This window comes from Glossina fuscipes, unplaced genomic scaffold, assembly GCF_014805625.2.
Source record: "Glossina fuscipes isolate IAEA_lab_2018 unplaced genomic scaffold, Yale_Gfus_2 2, whole genome shotgun sequence".
Classification (NCBI taxonomy): domain Eukaryota; kingdom Metazoa; phylum Arthropoda; class Insecta; order Diptera; family Glossinidae; genus Glossina; species Glossina fuscipes.
In genome coordinates, this window is record NW_023998416.1 from 10,641,236 (window position 1) to 10,655,140 (window position 13,905).

At 34.7% G+C, this 13,905-nt stretch overlaps 1 protein-coding gene across 1 annotated transcript; it reads left to right on the forward strand.

Annotated features, from left to right (window-relative positions):
* The first annotated feature begins 4,653 nt into the window (after nucleotides 1–4,653).
* Nucleotides 4,654–13,791, forward strand: LOC119633555. The gene is made up of 13 exons (XM_038027163.1): nucleotides 4,654–4,667; nucleotides 8,950–9,098; nucleotides 9,181–9,375; nucleotides 10,240–10,331; nucleotides 10,424–10,558; nucleotides 10,616–10,773; nucleotides 10,861–10,965; nucleotides 11,043–11,182; nucleotides 11,250–11,393; nucleotides 11,456–11,712; nucleotides 11,773–11,871; nucleotides 13,036–13,195; nucleotides 13,268–13,791. Exons 1-13 carry the CDS (start codon nucleotides 4,654–4,656, stop codon nucleotides 13,615–13,617), a joined length of 1,998 nt encoding a protein of 665 aa, XP_037883091.1. The 3' UTR covers nucleotides 13,618–13,791.
* The last annotated feature ends 114 nt before the right edge of the window (nucleotides 13,792–13,905 follow it).

Consider the following 13,905-nt stretch of genomic DNA (forward strand, 5'->3'; position numbering starts at 1 on the left):
GCAAAATCGATTTTCTGAAATAGTTTAAGAACTTGTGTTTCCCATAACCATTAACGCACGGTTGAAAGAACACGAAAAAAGTCTTAAGGTTAAGTTTCTTCGCCAGACTTAGGTAAGCTAGCAAACAAAACTAACCTAAACCTTCAGAGTCCCATTTTTTAAGACAGTCACAGCGTAAAAGTTAGCGCGAATTACATCGTCCCTCCTTTTTGAAAGCTGTAAAAATATATTATGCCTGCCTATCTGCATTACCTTCTTGTTGTCCATAAGCTAGACCTTTCTCTTGTGGACGAGACGAATAGTCTCAATAATTTTTGTCGCGAACATATTGTGGTGGCCGAAATACTCTGATGCGATAATGCGAACGGCAGTGTAGCTTTTTCAAAAGCTTTCTTAAGAACAGATATCAGAGCATTAGTCCTTCTCCTCTCTATTGCTTCTTGGATACTTTTATTAGGATGCCTAATAATAGTGGCGCCTTGTATAATTTTGTTCCTAGGTGAGTCGTCTAGTTTGCACTTACCTGTACTATTACGACGGTCCTGCAGATATAAAACTCTACCGATAACCTATCGTCGTTGAGGTGTGCAAGTATGTTCTGATACGTTTTGAAACAGACTCTAGTTCCTAGCGTTCAGTATTGGGAGAGAATAAGCAAAGTTCATATGACCTCAACCTAAATCGACGGGAATAACAAATAAGGCTATCGCTAACATTGCTAATACTTTTTTTTTTTTGATTAAACAATGCCGCTTTTACAAACATTAGCCTATCATTCATAGTTAAGACAACAATAAAATGCAAGTAGCTTGACTCGAAAAAAATCTAATTCAATGTTTAGCTAACATAAAAAAAAAAAAAGACGGGTGGCTAGATATTTATATACATACATAATATATAAACACATAAACTTTACTGTGTATGTATATGGATTCATTGACCTACAAATAGACGGACGCTCCGAAATGAATATTTATTAATTAAAAATAAAAATAAAAGTGATATATAATACAATAGCCATCTCGATAATAAAATAAATATTTAAACATAAATTAAGTTTAATATATAAATATTAACTGTATAAACAATCGTTGACTTACGACTTAACTACCATTTGCGGTACATTTTAACTTGCATTAAATCTCTGCTATGAACGTTTTCTTACAATTTTTTAACAATTAATTTTTATTTAATTTGCATTTATTAATTCCCAGCCGGCAAAGCTGAGCACATACTAGACTTACCTTTGCGTTTGTGACACGCAGAAATAAGCTCTAGGCCACTCTCTAAAATGTACATATCCTTGAATCGTGTAAGAGTCTGAATTCAATTTCAAATTCCTTTGCGATCTATCTACCTGTTTCTATTCTGAGCACTACTCGCCGCAGAAGTTGTGGTGGAAAGCTGAAGTTTAGCTTATACACTCTTCACTTATCCACACAGAATGTTTATAGCAAATATGGGTTTCAAGTTTATTCAAAGCCTAATATAAAGAAAAAACTGTCTGTAGCGATTTTACGTGGACATCTACGCCACTGAGTGTTTAATGCTCCCTCCTCAATGCCCAATGTCATACACATTCACTACAAAGCAACAATCTCCACAGATTAAGGGACACCACTTTTTTAGAGCGCCGGAATGAAGTAAAGATATAAACTGAGCTCTTTCCTCTTCTGTGAGCTAGACGAGGCCCAGCTAACACTCCGCTATTTCACGCCTGCACGCTGCTGGAGTGACGACATCTCCCTAAAACCCTTTCGCAACGGACAGGAGGGAGACTTCGCACCTCCCGCACACTCGCTGCAAGGAGTAGAGCAGCTGTCCGTAGGTTAATGTCCCGACCGTTCTTAATAGTACGGTCTATAATGCTTTCGCGTCCATCTTGAAGTGCCATCCGGTATTTTTTTTGGAAAACTTTTCGTGTCTAAGGAGAAATATGGGCAAAACAATGCCATGATCTGGGCCCCTCTACTTCTCCTCTAAGAATTTGCACAGGTCAACCACGTCTTTATCCGAACCATATAAAGAAGTACTTCTCATCGTATTGTTACTGAAAAATCCCTGGCAGGCGTTCTATCCACATTTATCGCAAGACCGACACGCTTTTCTCTCTTTAGTGAGACCAAACGTGTGTGGTCTGTTACAGTCAGATGAAGTGGCTCATACCAAACGCTGCTAAATTATCGAATTCATTGGTTCGGTATTCAAGGAACGGACAGGATATGAAGGAAGAGAACCCAATGGCCCTTTTTTACATATCTTTCGCCCATCTATCCGTATTAAAAAACCGGTTCGTGACACAATCAAATGTGACACTTAATTGGAAATATAGGAGGCTCGTGCCCTTCCCATTTATTCTTATCGATAAGCAACGCTTTTGGTCGTACAAAGATGTGAAAAAAACGACTCGATTAATAGTTCGCGGGGCAAACGTGGAGATTTTCAAAGCCTTCGCATCCGCTAATTATTAGGTGGACGAAAAAATAGCTAGAGATAGGCAATATTTCGAATAAAACATTTTTTATCACTTTCATGCACCAAATCCGTCATTTCTGTAAAAACTTCCGTTTTCATATTTACATATCTAGGTACTCAGCAAAGCTTAACCCTCTGATGGAATATTCAATCTACTTCCCAATCGTTAGACTAGGTGGTTAGTCTACTCGGTCTACTAATTAAATATATAAAATATAGATGACTAAGGTTTTGAAAACTTTCTTTTATTTGAATTCTTAGCTAAGGGAGAACATCTCCTATACAAATTTTTGCAAAAAAAAGAAAAATATTTAAAAAAAAAAAATACTGTATATCGTATAGCACAGTTTGCTGCCTCGGTCAAATAATAGCATCTACTTTCTCAACTACAAGGCTTTTCATTCATATCAGCCGTTTGTTTACTTTTTTGTTTTAGAATTTTTGCTGAGCAAACCAATTAAGTTTTTAAGTATCATTCATGTCAAGTGAGAAAATTTTCAAAGCAACGGAATAAACAAATGTATTTGTTTTTGTAATCTATTTACGTTCTCTTGTCTTTGTTCTCTCGCTCTATCTTTAGGGCAAGATAAACAATTGGAGAAGAGCTTTACTCGTCTTAAGGCGAATCTTATACACCTACCTCAAGTCAAAAACACACTTTCTTTTCTTTAAATTGGCATGTGTCGGTAGTTCTAAATCATTTTTGCGTTTAGCTTAGAAAGTTCAGAGAGAAAGTATTGTCGAAAAAGTGCAGAAAAGGATGGAAAGAAGCGGTAGCATAGAAAAGGTTAGAGAAAGCAGCGAAAGTCGAAGGAACAAGTGCTCAAAAACAGGTAGATAAGCGGATAGACAGGCAGACGGGCTAAAAAGGAACAGAGTAGTGTATGTAGGGACGTCTGCAAAGCTAAGACACAGATGGACAGAGAGCCAAAGAAACGGATAGGGCAGGTACAGAAAGCCGTGGAATAAGAGGCCGAGAAAGAACACAGGGACAGAAGGGACAAAGGACAGAAACATCTCAGAGGATACGCGAATGACATGAGAGAACGAAAGCCGATCAACGATTTAACTAAAGATTAAAAGGACATAGGGAAAAATAAATAGAGAGACGCAGGAATAGGCGAACAAATAATATATGAACAAAGTCATGAACGCATGTGTTGGTTAATAGACGACCTAATGCTAACTTCAAACAGAGAATCTGATACCAACCACATAATTACTTCGCCAGCTTGTAGTGCCCAGGTATTAGATGCAATTACATACAAAATGAGTTATGCTTCCTCTTTCCGGTAGTATGTAAGAATAGTTTATACTTTGACTATACACAGAAAGAGCTCTTGCATAAATTATTTCCAGAGATTTGTAATCGTTTATTGCTTGTAAAAGTTGAGATTTCTTTGACTGCATAACAACAAATAGAAACAAAATAAAAGTCAGAGAGAAGCAATAGATAGAAAGTCAAAATAAAAGCAGTGCGCAGGATCTAAAAATGCATAGGCTTTTTTTTTTAAGCTTTAAGGTCTTTCAAAAGTTCTTTTATCTTCGATGGTTGCATGACAATATGAAAAAGCAACGCAAGTCTATTTAGTTTTTGATTGGTTTGAAATAGCGTTGGATTACTGAGGAACGTAAGCGGCGCTTTCTTAATGGCTTAAAAGGGCAAACGTGAACTAACTGAAACATTAACAATAACGAACGAGATTAAAATCGAAATCAAATAAAAACCATTCATCATTCAATATATATATCAGTCAATAATGAAGTGTGATAAAATTTAAATCAAAACAAAATATAACCCAAAAAAAAAAAAAATATATATATAGAAATTAAATAAATAATAAAATGGAAAAATTCACTTGAAGCAGTTTTCTATGTTCTTTTGCAAGCCCGCTGCGTTCTTTTATAAGTTTTCTATTAATAGAAAAATAAATGTGTTACGAGTATGATGTTGAAAAATAAAAGCAATTCTTTTTTTTTCAACTTAATGAAAAGATATCATTGAGAGGAAAGAAAAACAAAAAAAACAAAAAAAAAAAAAACAAAAAACTCATTAAGGAGAACTATGTGGTTTTACAAATGATTTTTCTACGCGAAATTTCTAAAGCTAATAAATTCAATTTTGGATAGACGCCATTATTATTATTTAAGATCGAGTGACAGAGGCGACGGACAATTATGGCCACTACAAGGTTAGTAAAAACTACTACTGTTTTTTTTTTTATATAAAGACAGTCGAGTTCGATTTACTTGTGTTTTTGTTTCTCTTCAATGTTTATTTATTGTGCAACTTATTGGATTTTAATCAATAAATCGATTTTTTGCTTTACAATTAATAGCTAAAATTAGTTTTATTATCATTATTATCATTTAAATAATTTTTTCCCTTTTTTTTTTGTTTGGTTTCCTTTTTGATTGATTGCTTTTACGTAGATGTTGTTCTTTTGTCTTAGGGATTTTCATAGCAAAACGACGTTAGAAAATTTTGAATGGCATATAATTGCATCGCGTGCCTCCGAGGTAGACCACACGTTGAGTTATGTCAAAGTTACAAAAAATAAAAAAAAAAAGAACAAAAAACAAAAAACAAACAAAATAAACAAACGAATAGATTAGTAAGTAAGAAAACTATATTTGCCTTAAGTCGTACGTTTTAGGCCTCAACTTACAGTAGGTTAATGAAGGCATTATTTGCATAAAAATTTATAAAAATTTTTGCAAATAGTATTTAAAAAAGCCTCGTTTTTCTTTTTTTTTTTTTAAGAATATATTCTCAGTTCCTTACTCGTTACATAGTCTTTCCCATCCTGTTTATAACCCTTACGCATACGAATCGGAAACATTTTAACCGTACATACAAGCAATGTTTAAGGGAAAAAGTTAGATTTTCAAATTTTTGTTTTTGTTATGTTGGGACATATGTCCAGAACGTACATAACATTACCAGCGATTTGCTTGGCTATAAAACAAATTAAAATGTTGTTTGAGGTATTTGGCGAGTGTACTTTGATCACAAAAGAATGTTTATAAATGGTACCAGGTCTCCACAGAAGGCCACGATGATGTTAATGACGATGGCCGGTATGGATAATCGTCAAATCACTACTAGGACCGGTGCTAAAGATGTCGGCGTATCGATAGATTGATGCCAAGCAAGTTTTTTGCATGTTTTGAGCATGAAACATGTGGCAGCGAAGTTTTTTCCAAAATTGCACAATTTTGACCAAATTTGTTCGTAATTTTTTGATCCAATTATGCCTCAGCCACTGTAGTCACCGAACTTGCCACCTGCGACTTTTTCCTATTCCCAAAACTAAAAAGACGCAAAGAGGGAAGAAGACCGCAATGCTGGAGAAACTCAAGGTTATACCAAAAAGCGCACAACACAAGTGCTTCGAGGATTGGAAACAGAAGTGACACCACTATATTTTACCAAAGGGGGGGTTACTTTGAAGGGGCAAAATAGATATAGATATAGATGAATAAATTAATATTTTTCGAGAAAACGTACCTCTTATATTCTACTCACCGAGCGATGTGGTTACGTTCGTGCATTCTAATTTCTGATATGTGCGTAGCTTAAATGATAAACAAGTTTCGCGCTATTCAAACAAGATGTAGCTTTAGAGATAAATTCGGATAATTGAAAGAGACCCAATCGTCTTCTTCCAATGGTTTGCCTCATGCATTATCATTGTCAGTGACATGACACCTAGCTTTGGATTTTAGGAGGAAACCTTCTCACATAACTCTTAAGGCATCTACTTCGAAGGTTTTATTTACTGATGCTAAACGAGGGCAAGTTATTAATTAATATTCGCCGATGAATATTACTATTCTTCAGTAAAAGTATTTAGTAATTGGAGTCTAACAGAAAACTAAGTGCTCAGGGCTACTTAGCAAAACAGAATAGGGGACAGAGCTGTATTCGGCTGAAGCCGAATCTCGCTTACCCAACACCATCAAAATCCTTGGCGCCCCACACTTTTATTTACTGTCATAAAAAAAAGTAAATGCGATATAATTCAACATTGACCTTTTACTTCACTGAAAAGTATTGTTGAGAAAAGTTAGAATTTAGAATTGGTACACTTAGCTGTTCCCATTCTACTCCCCATAGATTTTTGCTTAGAAAAACAAAGTTGCGCTCAGTTCACACTTCGCTGTGGGATTATGCTCTAACCAATTTGGCCCGCATTCAATACCAAGCTGCCTGCGAGAACTTGCAATGTTTCTGCCAAAGCAGAAGACGATATATTCAGTTTTGCGAATAGGAGAACGTCAACAACACACAGACATGGTCTGCACCGCATTTTTGAAGAAGTCGCCATGTGCAGAAAATTTGCAATATTAAACATTTCTCAATAAAAAGTCCATAGGTAGTAGCTGATCAGTATATTGAATTAATATGAAACGTAGGGATCACTAATTCTTTATATGCCAAAAAAAGTTAAATTTTTGATATTTTAAGATTAAAACTAGTTTATGTTAGTATATTAATTTCACATAAGTATTTGCTGTAGAAAATTTAGACGACTTAGGCCTACATTTCGGACATTGTCCCTTGTACGAGTAAAAACAAAGCAATAAATATGGCAACACAATGCACTTTTTATTACTTCGCGATGAACATGGATAAAGAATAACAAAATCATTGATAAGAAAATTGATTTTACTGCATTTGGACCACAACAGATCATGTCTTGGGCATTTTCCAATGCAACGCCTTTCATAAAAATTGTACCTTTCTATACATAAGTGTGTGGTATTTTACAACAAAATCGTCCAGGCTTATAGTTAGTCCAGGGAGCATAGTTAGTGCTGCAGTACCGCACCGTACTATAGGATGCCTATGCCAAAAGTCTTGGTATCGTGATTTCTCAGCAGGATGAAGTTTTTCTCCATGTGAGCGAATTCGCCTGAACCATGTTACTAATAGGAGCGTGCTACTCTTCCCACTTTATTCACCAGTCATTGGTTCTTCTGATTAACACCAATTGGCTTATTGACTGTTCAAACAGTCGATCGATTCTTATGAGCAGGAAACTTCTGTGAAAAGTCTAAAAAGAAAAAAAGCAGGTTTTTCAGCAGAGACATCACATTCTGGCTACAGGATGGGAAGAGTAATGACTTCTGACTTCTGAGGAACAGTGTTTTAAGTAGAATGTGATGTTTTTTTTTTTTTGTGCTAAAATAACGATAGAATCTTATTTACACGTCTAATACGTTAATGGGTTTAGGGTGTAAGCATTTGAAATATCTGCCTACACTCACTACATCGAAATATGAATAAACCTTGCGCTTGCGCGACCTTTCTACTCTCTTTAGATCAGTATAAAAGAAGCGAGAAGCAGCCTCTCACCTACCGTAATAAAAGAAAACCACAAAATTAAGGAAAAAAAATCTTAATAAAACAAATGCAATAAGATATCTTTGATTTGATATCTTAAAACTAATAAAACGTTTTTCTAAATTATGAAATATTTTACTTGACGAACTACACATGCTTAAATTGCTGCAAATACATATACAAAGTTAAACGTACCTCTGGTTATCACGACTCAATGAAGAGGAAGATAACAATATAGAAAGCAAGTAAGTAAGTGTCAAGTGTAAATGGCCAAGTTTAATGAGAATGAATGGCGCCAAATCAAATATTCAATTTCCAGACACGCTCCAACATACTCCGCAAACAGTATTTAAAGCAAAAGTAAAATAAGCGATTCGCACAAGTCGAAAACTTATGCACCCAACATGATCAGAATTCTTTAAATGCTCTAAAAAAAAAAAATGAATCACAAAAAGATTGATTTGACCTTCTTTTGATCGCGGCATGGCATCAAACACTTACCTAATGTGATAATTATACTAGCTTTAGTTTCCGGTAATTTTAATAAAACAAAAATTTCATGAAAATATTGAAAGAAGCGATAGTGTTTAAGTATCGTTAAGAATGCAATAAACAAACTCTTGCTGTATACGTTAAGTAAATGAGGAGCACACCTTAAGCTAACGCCACGTAATAAAATGTAAATGGGCGGACAAATGTCTGGTATGTGCGTACATACAGTGATGAAATCTTAAAGCAGACACGTGAATATTCTTAATAAGTTTTACTTTGAACAATGCTTGAAGAAAAGAAAAGATAAGCACGAACAAATGCATGCTTGAAATTATAAAAGAATATAAACTATAGCAGCATTAGACAGGCAGACACAATGCCAACAATGTAACAATGTGTATGTGCCTGTCTGTGCGAATGGGGGTGTGTGTGTATGTGGGTGTATGTGTGTGTGTGTGTGTGGGTGTATGTGTGTGTGTAATAAGCAATGAGTCTCTTCTTGTTTTTTTTTTTTTTTTTTTTTTTTTTTAATTGCCAATCATTGTGCAGACAAATATGAAACATGTAATCACTAATGTTATCAATTTGCATATTACGCTTCACAATTATTAAGAGAATTTTTATTATTTCAGTTTTTTAATAGATTCTCTTTCGAATGGCAGCGGTGCTCGTTTAGCTTTAGGCTCCACTATTCTCGTATATTTGTTAGCCTACAATGAGACAACCGCACCGGTTGTAGTGATGGCTTCTGTCCTGGCCACTATATACGCTGCTTTAGCAGGTAACAATAATTTTTCCCTTAAATGCTTTCATCGAACTGCTTATACTTAATTAGAGATTTTTCATAAAAAATTTTTTTACAGGTCGTTGCAAAACTAGCTTAAAAGCTCTGCAAATACCTTATATACGAGCCAGTAATAAATTTGATTTTGGCTGCTTGTTCTTGGGTACTTGGATGGATACTTTAGCTGTGTTATGCGCCTCTGGGATTTTAGCACGTACGCTGAGTATGTGCTTAGATGCTATGACAGGTGGTTTGGCGCGAATAATGATTTTAGGTAAGTGGCACTTGCACCTTCTCTTCTCCTCCTTTCACGCCGTAAGCACACTTTCACTCTACAAACATCAAAGCGTTAATAATGAATATTCATATAATTACGTTAGCATACTTTCAGCCTGCACTTCATCTGATCAACATTGATGCAGCGTTGTAAAAATGCCTCGGATAAAGAAAAATGAATATTCATACAGTTTCGCGGGCATAGTTTTAGGCAGTTTCTATTTTTCGAATCGAATAGTGCTAAGAGTTGAAAGAAATATTTTTTTGTGTCGGATTCTTTTTTCCATCTCTCTCGGTAAAAATTATATGAGCAAGAGAAAGAATTGAATTGTAAAATATATGACCAGCAAGATGATGGCCGGTAAATTACATAAGCAAGAGGAAGAATTGAATTGTAAAATATATGACCAGCTTGCGTATCCCCTAATTCCCCTCATTGATTTTGTAATCAATAGTTAAGTAGAAATTACTTTTTTGTTGATTTTTTTCTCGGTAATCTGTTCTTCAACAAACTTTTCAAATTTATAATCACTTTACTTATAAAGAGTCCTAATCATTGAAGTTTCATTATTTTTTCAATAAAAGTGAACTTTCGATTGGATGCATATTTCGTGACAAGCAATTACCACTCTCTACTCTATTACAAAATAAGGAAAATATTTTCTAATCTCAAAATCTCACAATTAAGAGGATTTCCATGCGTTTACGTGTAAAAAAGGAAAATTTAATGTAATTGTAGAGTGAATTCTTAAAATAAAGAATTGAAGAAACACGTTCGTGCATCATGAATGAACATTTGATACATATATATATATATATTAAATTCTATCCATATTGTGTTGAATGAAACTAACACTTTTAGGCCGCAATTCACCAGCCAACGAACCATGGCCGGATGCTATTGCCGTTGTTGTAGTTTTTCTTGTCACGGGCATGTTTATGCTTGGTTTAGAGGTACGCGTTATGAGTTCTATGCAAATATTATTATATACTGAGAAGGGATTTTCATGTTTCTCTCTTTTCTTTCTTGGTGTTTTTGTGAAAAGCATTCAAAAGCTTTTAGTTTGATTATGACATTAGCAATGTTTGGCCTAAATGCCATTTTAAGTGCGGTTAGCTGGTGGGATGGTAATGCAATTTCTTGGCATGAAACTTTATTGCAACCCAATGGCATCCATAGCGTAAGTTAATAAAACAAATTAAAAATAGCATAACTTTTATTATTCATTTTTATTTAGCTTCTTACCGCGATAGCACTGCTGACATTTTCCTTCCCCAGTGACTATCCCATGCAACGTATTGGTTGGCAACGTTTTACAGGATTTTTTTTAATCACTTTAGTGACAATATCTTTACTTTTGGCTTCAGGTTGCTTAACCACAATTCTTCGCTACAGGTTACTTATTTAATATTAAATAACTTCTTCATTATGCTCGGATGATATGCTGATATATATTAATTGTTAAAACCGTTTCCTTTTCAGAGAGATTGAGAATTATGTGGCTGTGCCTTTATTTAATATATTAGATGAAAATAATTTTCATAAGTTAGTGCCTGCTGCTGCATGTCTTCTAATGTTAACCACAGCGTAAGCTTATAAAACAATTAACAAAATAGCGTAACTTTTATTATTTATTTCTTTGGGTGTTTGTTTTTAACCGTTAGTGGAGCATTTTTAGAATTATTTCCCGAATTATACGGTATTATAGTGAAATTTGCTACCTCAGAGTGGAGAATATTATCGAAACAGATATCTTATGAGTCTACAGATAGTGGAAATCCAGTATTAGCAGTATTTATAGGAGGTAATCCATATTCATATCCATAAATTCCATATAAATTTTAATCCCTAATTCTTTTACATGTTTCCAGGCAGTCTTTGTGCCATGCTAGCTTTTGCTTGCCCTCTACAAAATCTTAGTCATACATTGGCAGCCAGTCACTTGTCCGCCATATTATTTCGTTCCTTTTATTTACTATATGCGCCATTTCGTCCAAAATTTATACAACAAAATAGTAAGCGATTGCCATAACCTTAAGAAGTCTTTAAATTAAATTTTATTGAAAAACAAATCCAGATTCCGAGTCTTCGTTATCTTATAGTCGTTTAACTACCGTTCCTTTGGTAACAAGTGCTTCTTCTTCACGCTTAAAACGCAGCCTTTGGAATTTGAATATAACGAAACAAGCGACAAATAAAAAACCAAAAGCGAAACCCAGAAACAAACAGGAAGTCGAAAAAGAATGGCTTCTATTAGGTGAACCAACTTCGCCTTGCCCGCAAAGGGAAACCAAAGATGTGGAGTCGACTATACTATCAGATGGAGAACCACCAGTAAATTCGTTTATTTTTCTTTTTAAATTCTCTCAGTTTTTGCATTAATCGATTTTGCAGGCTTCTGATTTTGAATATCCGGATAAATTTGAAAATTCCGATACCGACACTTCCACAGACATAGATGCCATAGTCGACGAATATCGACAAAAAGTTAAAGTGAGTTTTTGCACGGTATTATTCAAGTAAGAAAAAATGATTTTGAAAAAGAGCGACTAAGCAAAAAATTTTATAAAGTATTTCATCGAAAATAGTTGATGAGCCATTATAAGTCTCGACACTTTCAAAGAAATCGAAAAAAAAAAAAACAAGTGAAAACTGTATATAAAGCCACGAGTCTGCCAGTACCGCCCTACACCACTTCGCTTAATACTTTTACTCATATACCGACTTTTCAAAAGAAGGCTTTATATAGGCAGTGGTCGGAAAATATCACATATAACAAAACAAGATGGACAGACGGACTGACAGACTGGTAAGCTGGGAATCACTTTCTGAATCGAAAGTGGATCTATCTCAAGTCCTTCTGGGTGTTGTATATGTCGGCAGAAAAATTCTTTTCCTGTACAAAAACAATAGAAACGATATTTTTAATAAACTCCTCCCTCCACATAGATTAGTCAGCGCACTTGTAACGTATATTGAAGCAAGCTTCAGAAAGCGTTTAAAATGTATATATTTTCCTTACTGGCGTAAGAATTTTATTTAACGCCAAAGCTACATATATATATATATATACCGTACGTGAAAAAAACTTACGTTCAAAGTTCAAAAGTCACTCAAACTTGCCCTGTGGCAAGATTTGTGTTAACTTAGCTGTGCCGTTCCCCCGGATAGAAGCCGGAAACTTGCGCATCTCCGAAAATATTGGCAGACCAAGTTTGCTAATGGACTTAATCTCATAAATAAACTCACACTAACAAATTAAAGTAAAAAAAATTAAACTGCAATTAAACTGCTCTTGATCTCACTTTTTCCACAAATGCTTACGAAAGACTTCTAGGAATCCGTGAAGAAATGATCCTTTTTGATACGTCCTCGATTAAGAAGAAATTTCACACATTTTTTATATATTTACTAACGATTGGTCATTTTCAAGAGGGCTTTAATTTCCCAACTGGAGTCAAGACGAGCAAGCAATTAAGGGGCTTTTTTAAATTTTTAACAATTTCATGAGAAAGGATCCAAAAGTTCTTCTAAAAGTATTGTTTTATAAAAACAAGTGCCTAAATTTATAAATTTTATAAATGTAATAAGTTTCGAAAATTAATTGCTGGATTGGTATGAACCTTAAATCTCCTCTTCTTCTTACCTTCATTTTAGGTTACTACAGCCGGTGCTTTGGACCGTAATTCACGTATGCCAACTATAGCCTCTTGGCGCGTTACCATGTTTGCCATAGTGGTAATATTTTTAGGCGTCGCCTTGACCTTGGCCGGAATATTCATGCACTGGGCTCCGGCAGCTCTGACAGGTGCCATAGGTATTTAAAATTTTCTCCTAATTATTTAGTAGGCAAAGCGACTCTTTTCAAGATGAACTTTTTTCCTTTAAGGCGTTTTTATAATCAGTTTAATGATGTGTTTAATACCTAAGCACACCGGCAATGTCGTTAATGTTAGCCCGATATTAAGTTGCTCAGTTATTTTTTTGGGCATAATACTGTTTGCTTCGTGCGCTTCATATTCTTGGCCTGCCGTAGTATTTTGGCTAATCTCGGGTCTTATATTACTAATCAGATGTGATAACATATGCTGTTCTTGCCTTAATCAAACGTCCATTGTTAATGAACAATTAATACCTAGCGTATCGGCTAAAACTGGTATTACAACAACAACTATACGTATACCAAGGCCACCTAAGGGTATTGTAACAATACCGCATCGCGTTAACGGCAATAGATGACAATCAGAGTCCTCAGAGGGCGAAAATTTGTTCAATGAGGACTTTAATCTAAAGGATTTCGATGATGATGATGATGACGAAGATGGTTGGACTGAGTAATAAGAGTTTAAGGTATAGAAATGATGATGATGATGATGAATGTGAAAATGAAAACAACGAAATAAAAGAACAAAAACCTATTCTTGCTTTATTACAATATATGGCTTTTTTTAAAGGTAATTAACTAACTACACATAAGAAAGAAACTTTTAAAATTTTGTTTCGAAAAATATTATCTCTCGAATTTTT

Bases quoted from the DNA above. Each gene is read 5' to 3' on its own strand.
- LOC119633555 (XM_038027163.1), top strand. The intron at 9,376-10,239 runs GTAAGTGGCACT...TAACACTTTTAG, and splicing joins GGCGCGAATAATGATTTTAG to GCCGCAATTCACCAGCCAAC. The intron at 10,774-10,860 runs GTTACTTATTTA...TTTCCTTTTCAG, and splicing joins ACCACAATTCTTCGCTACAG to AGAGATTGAGAATTATGTGG.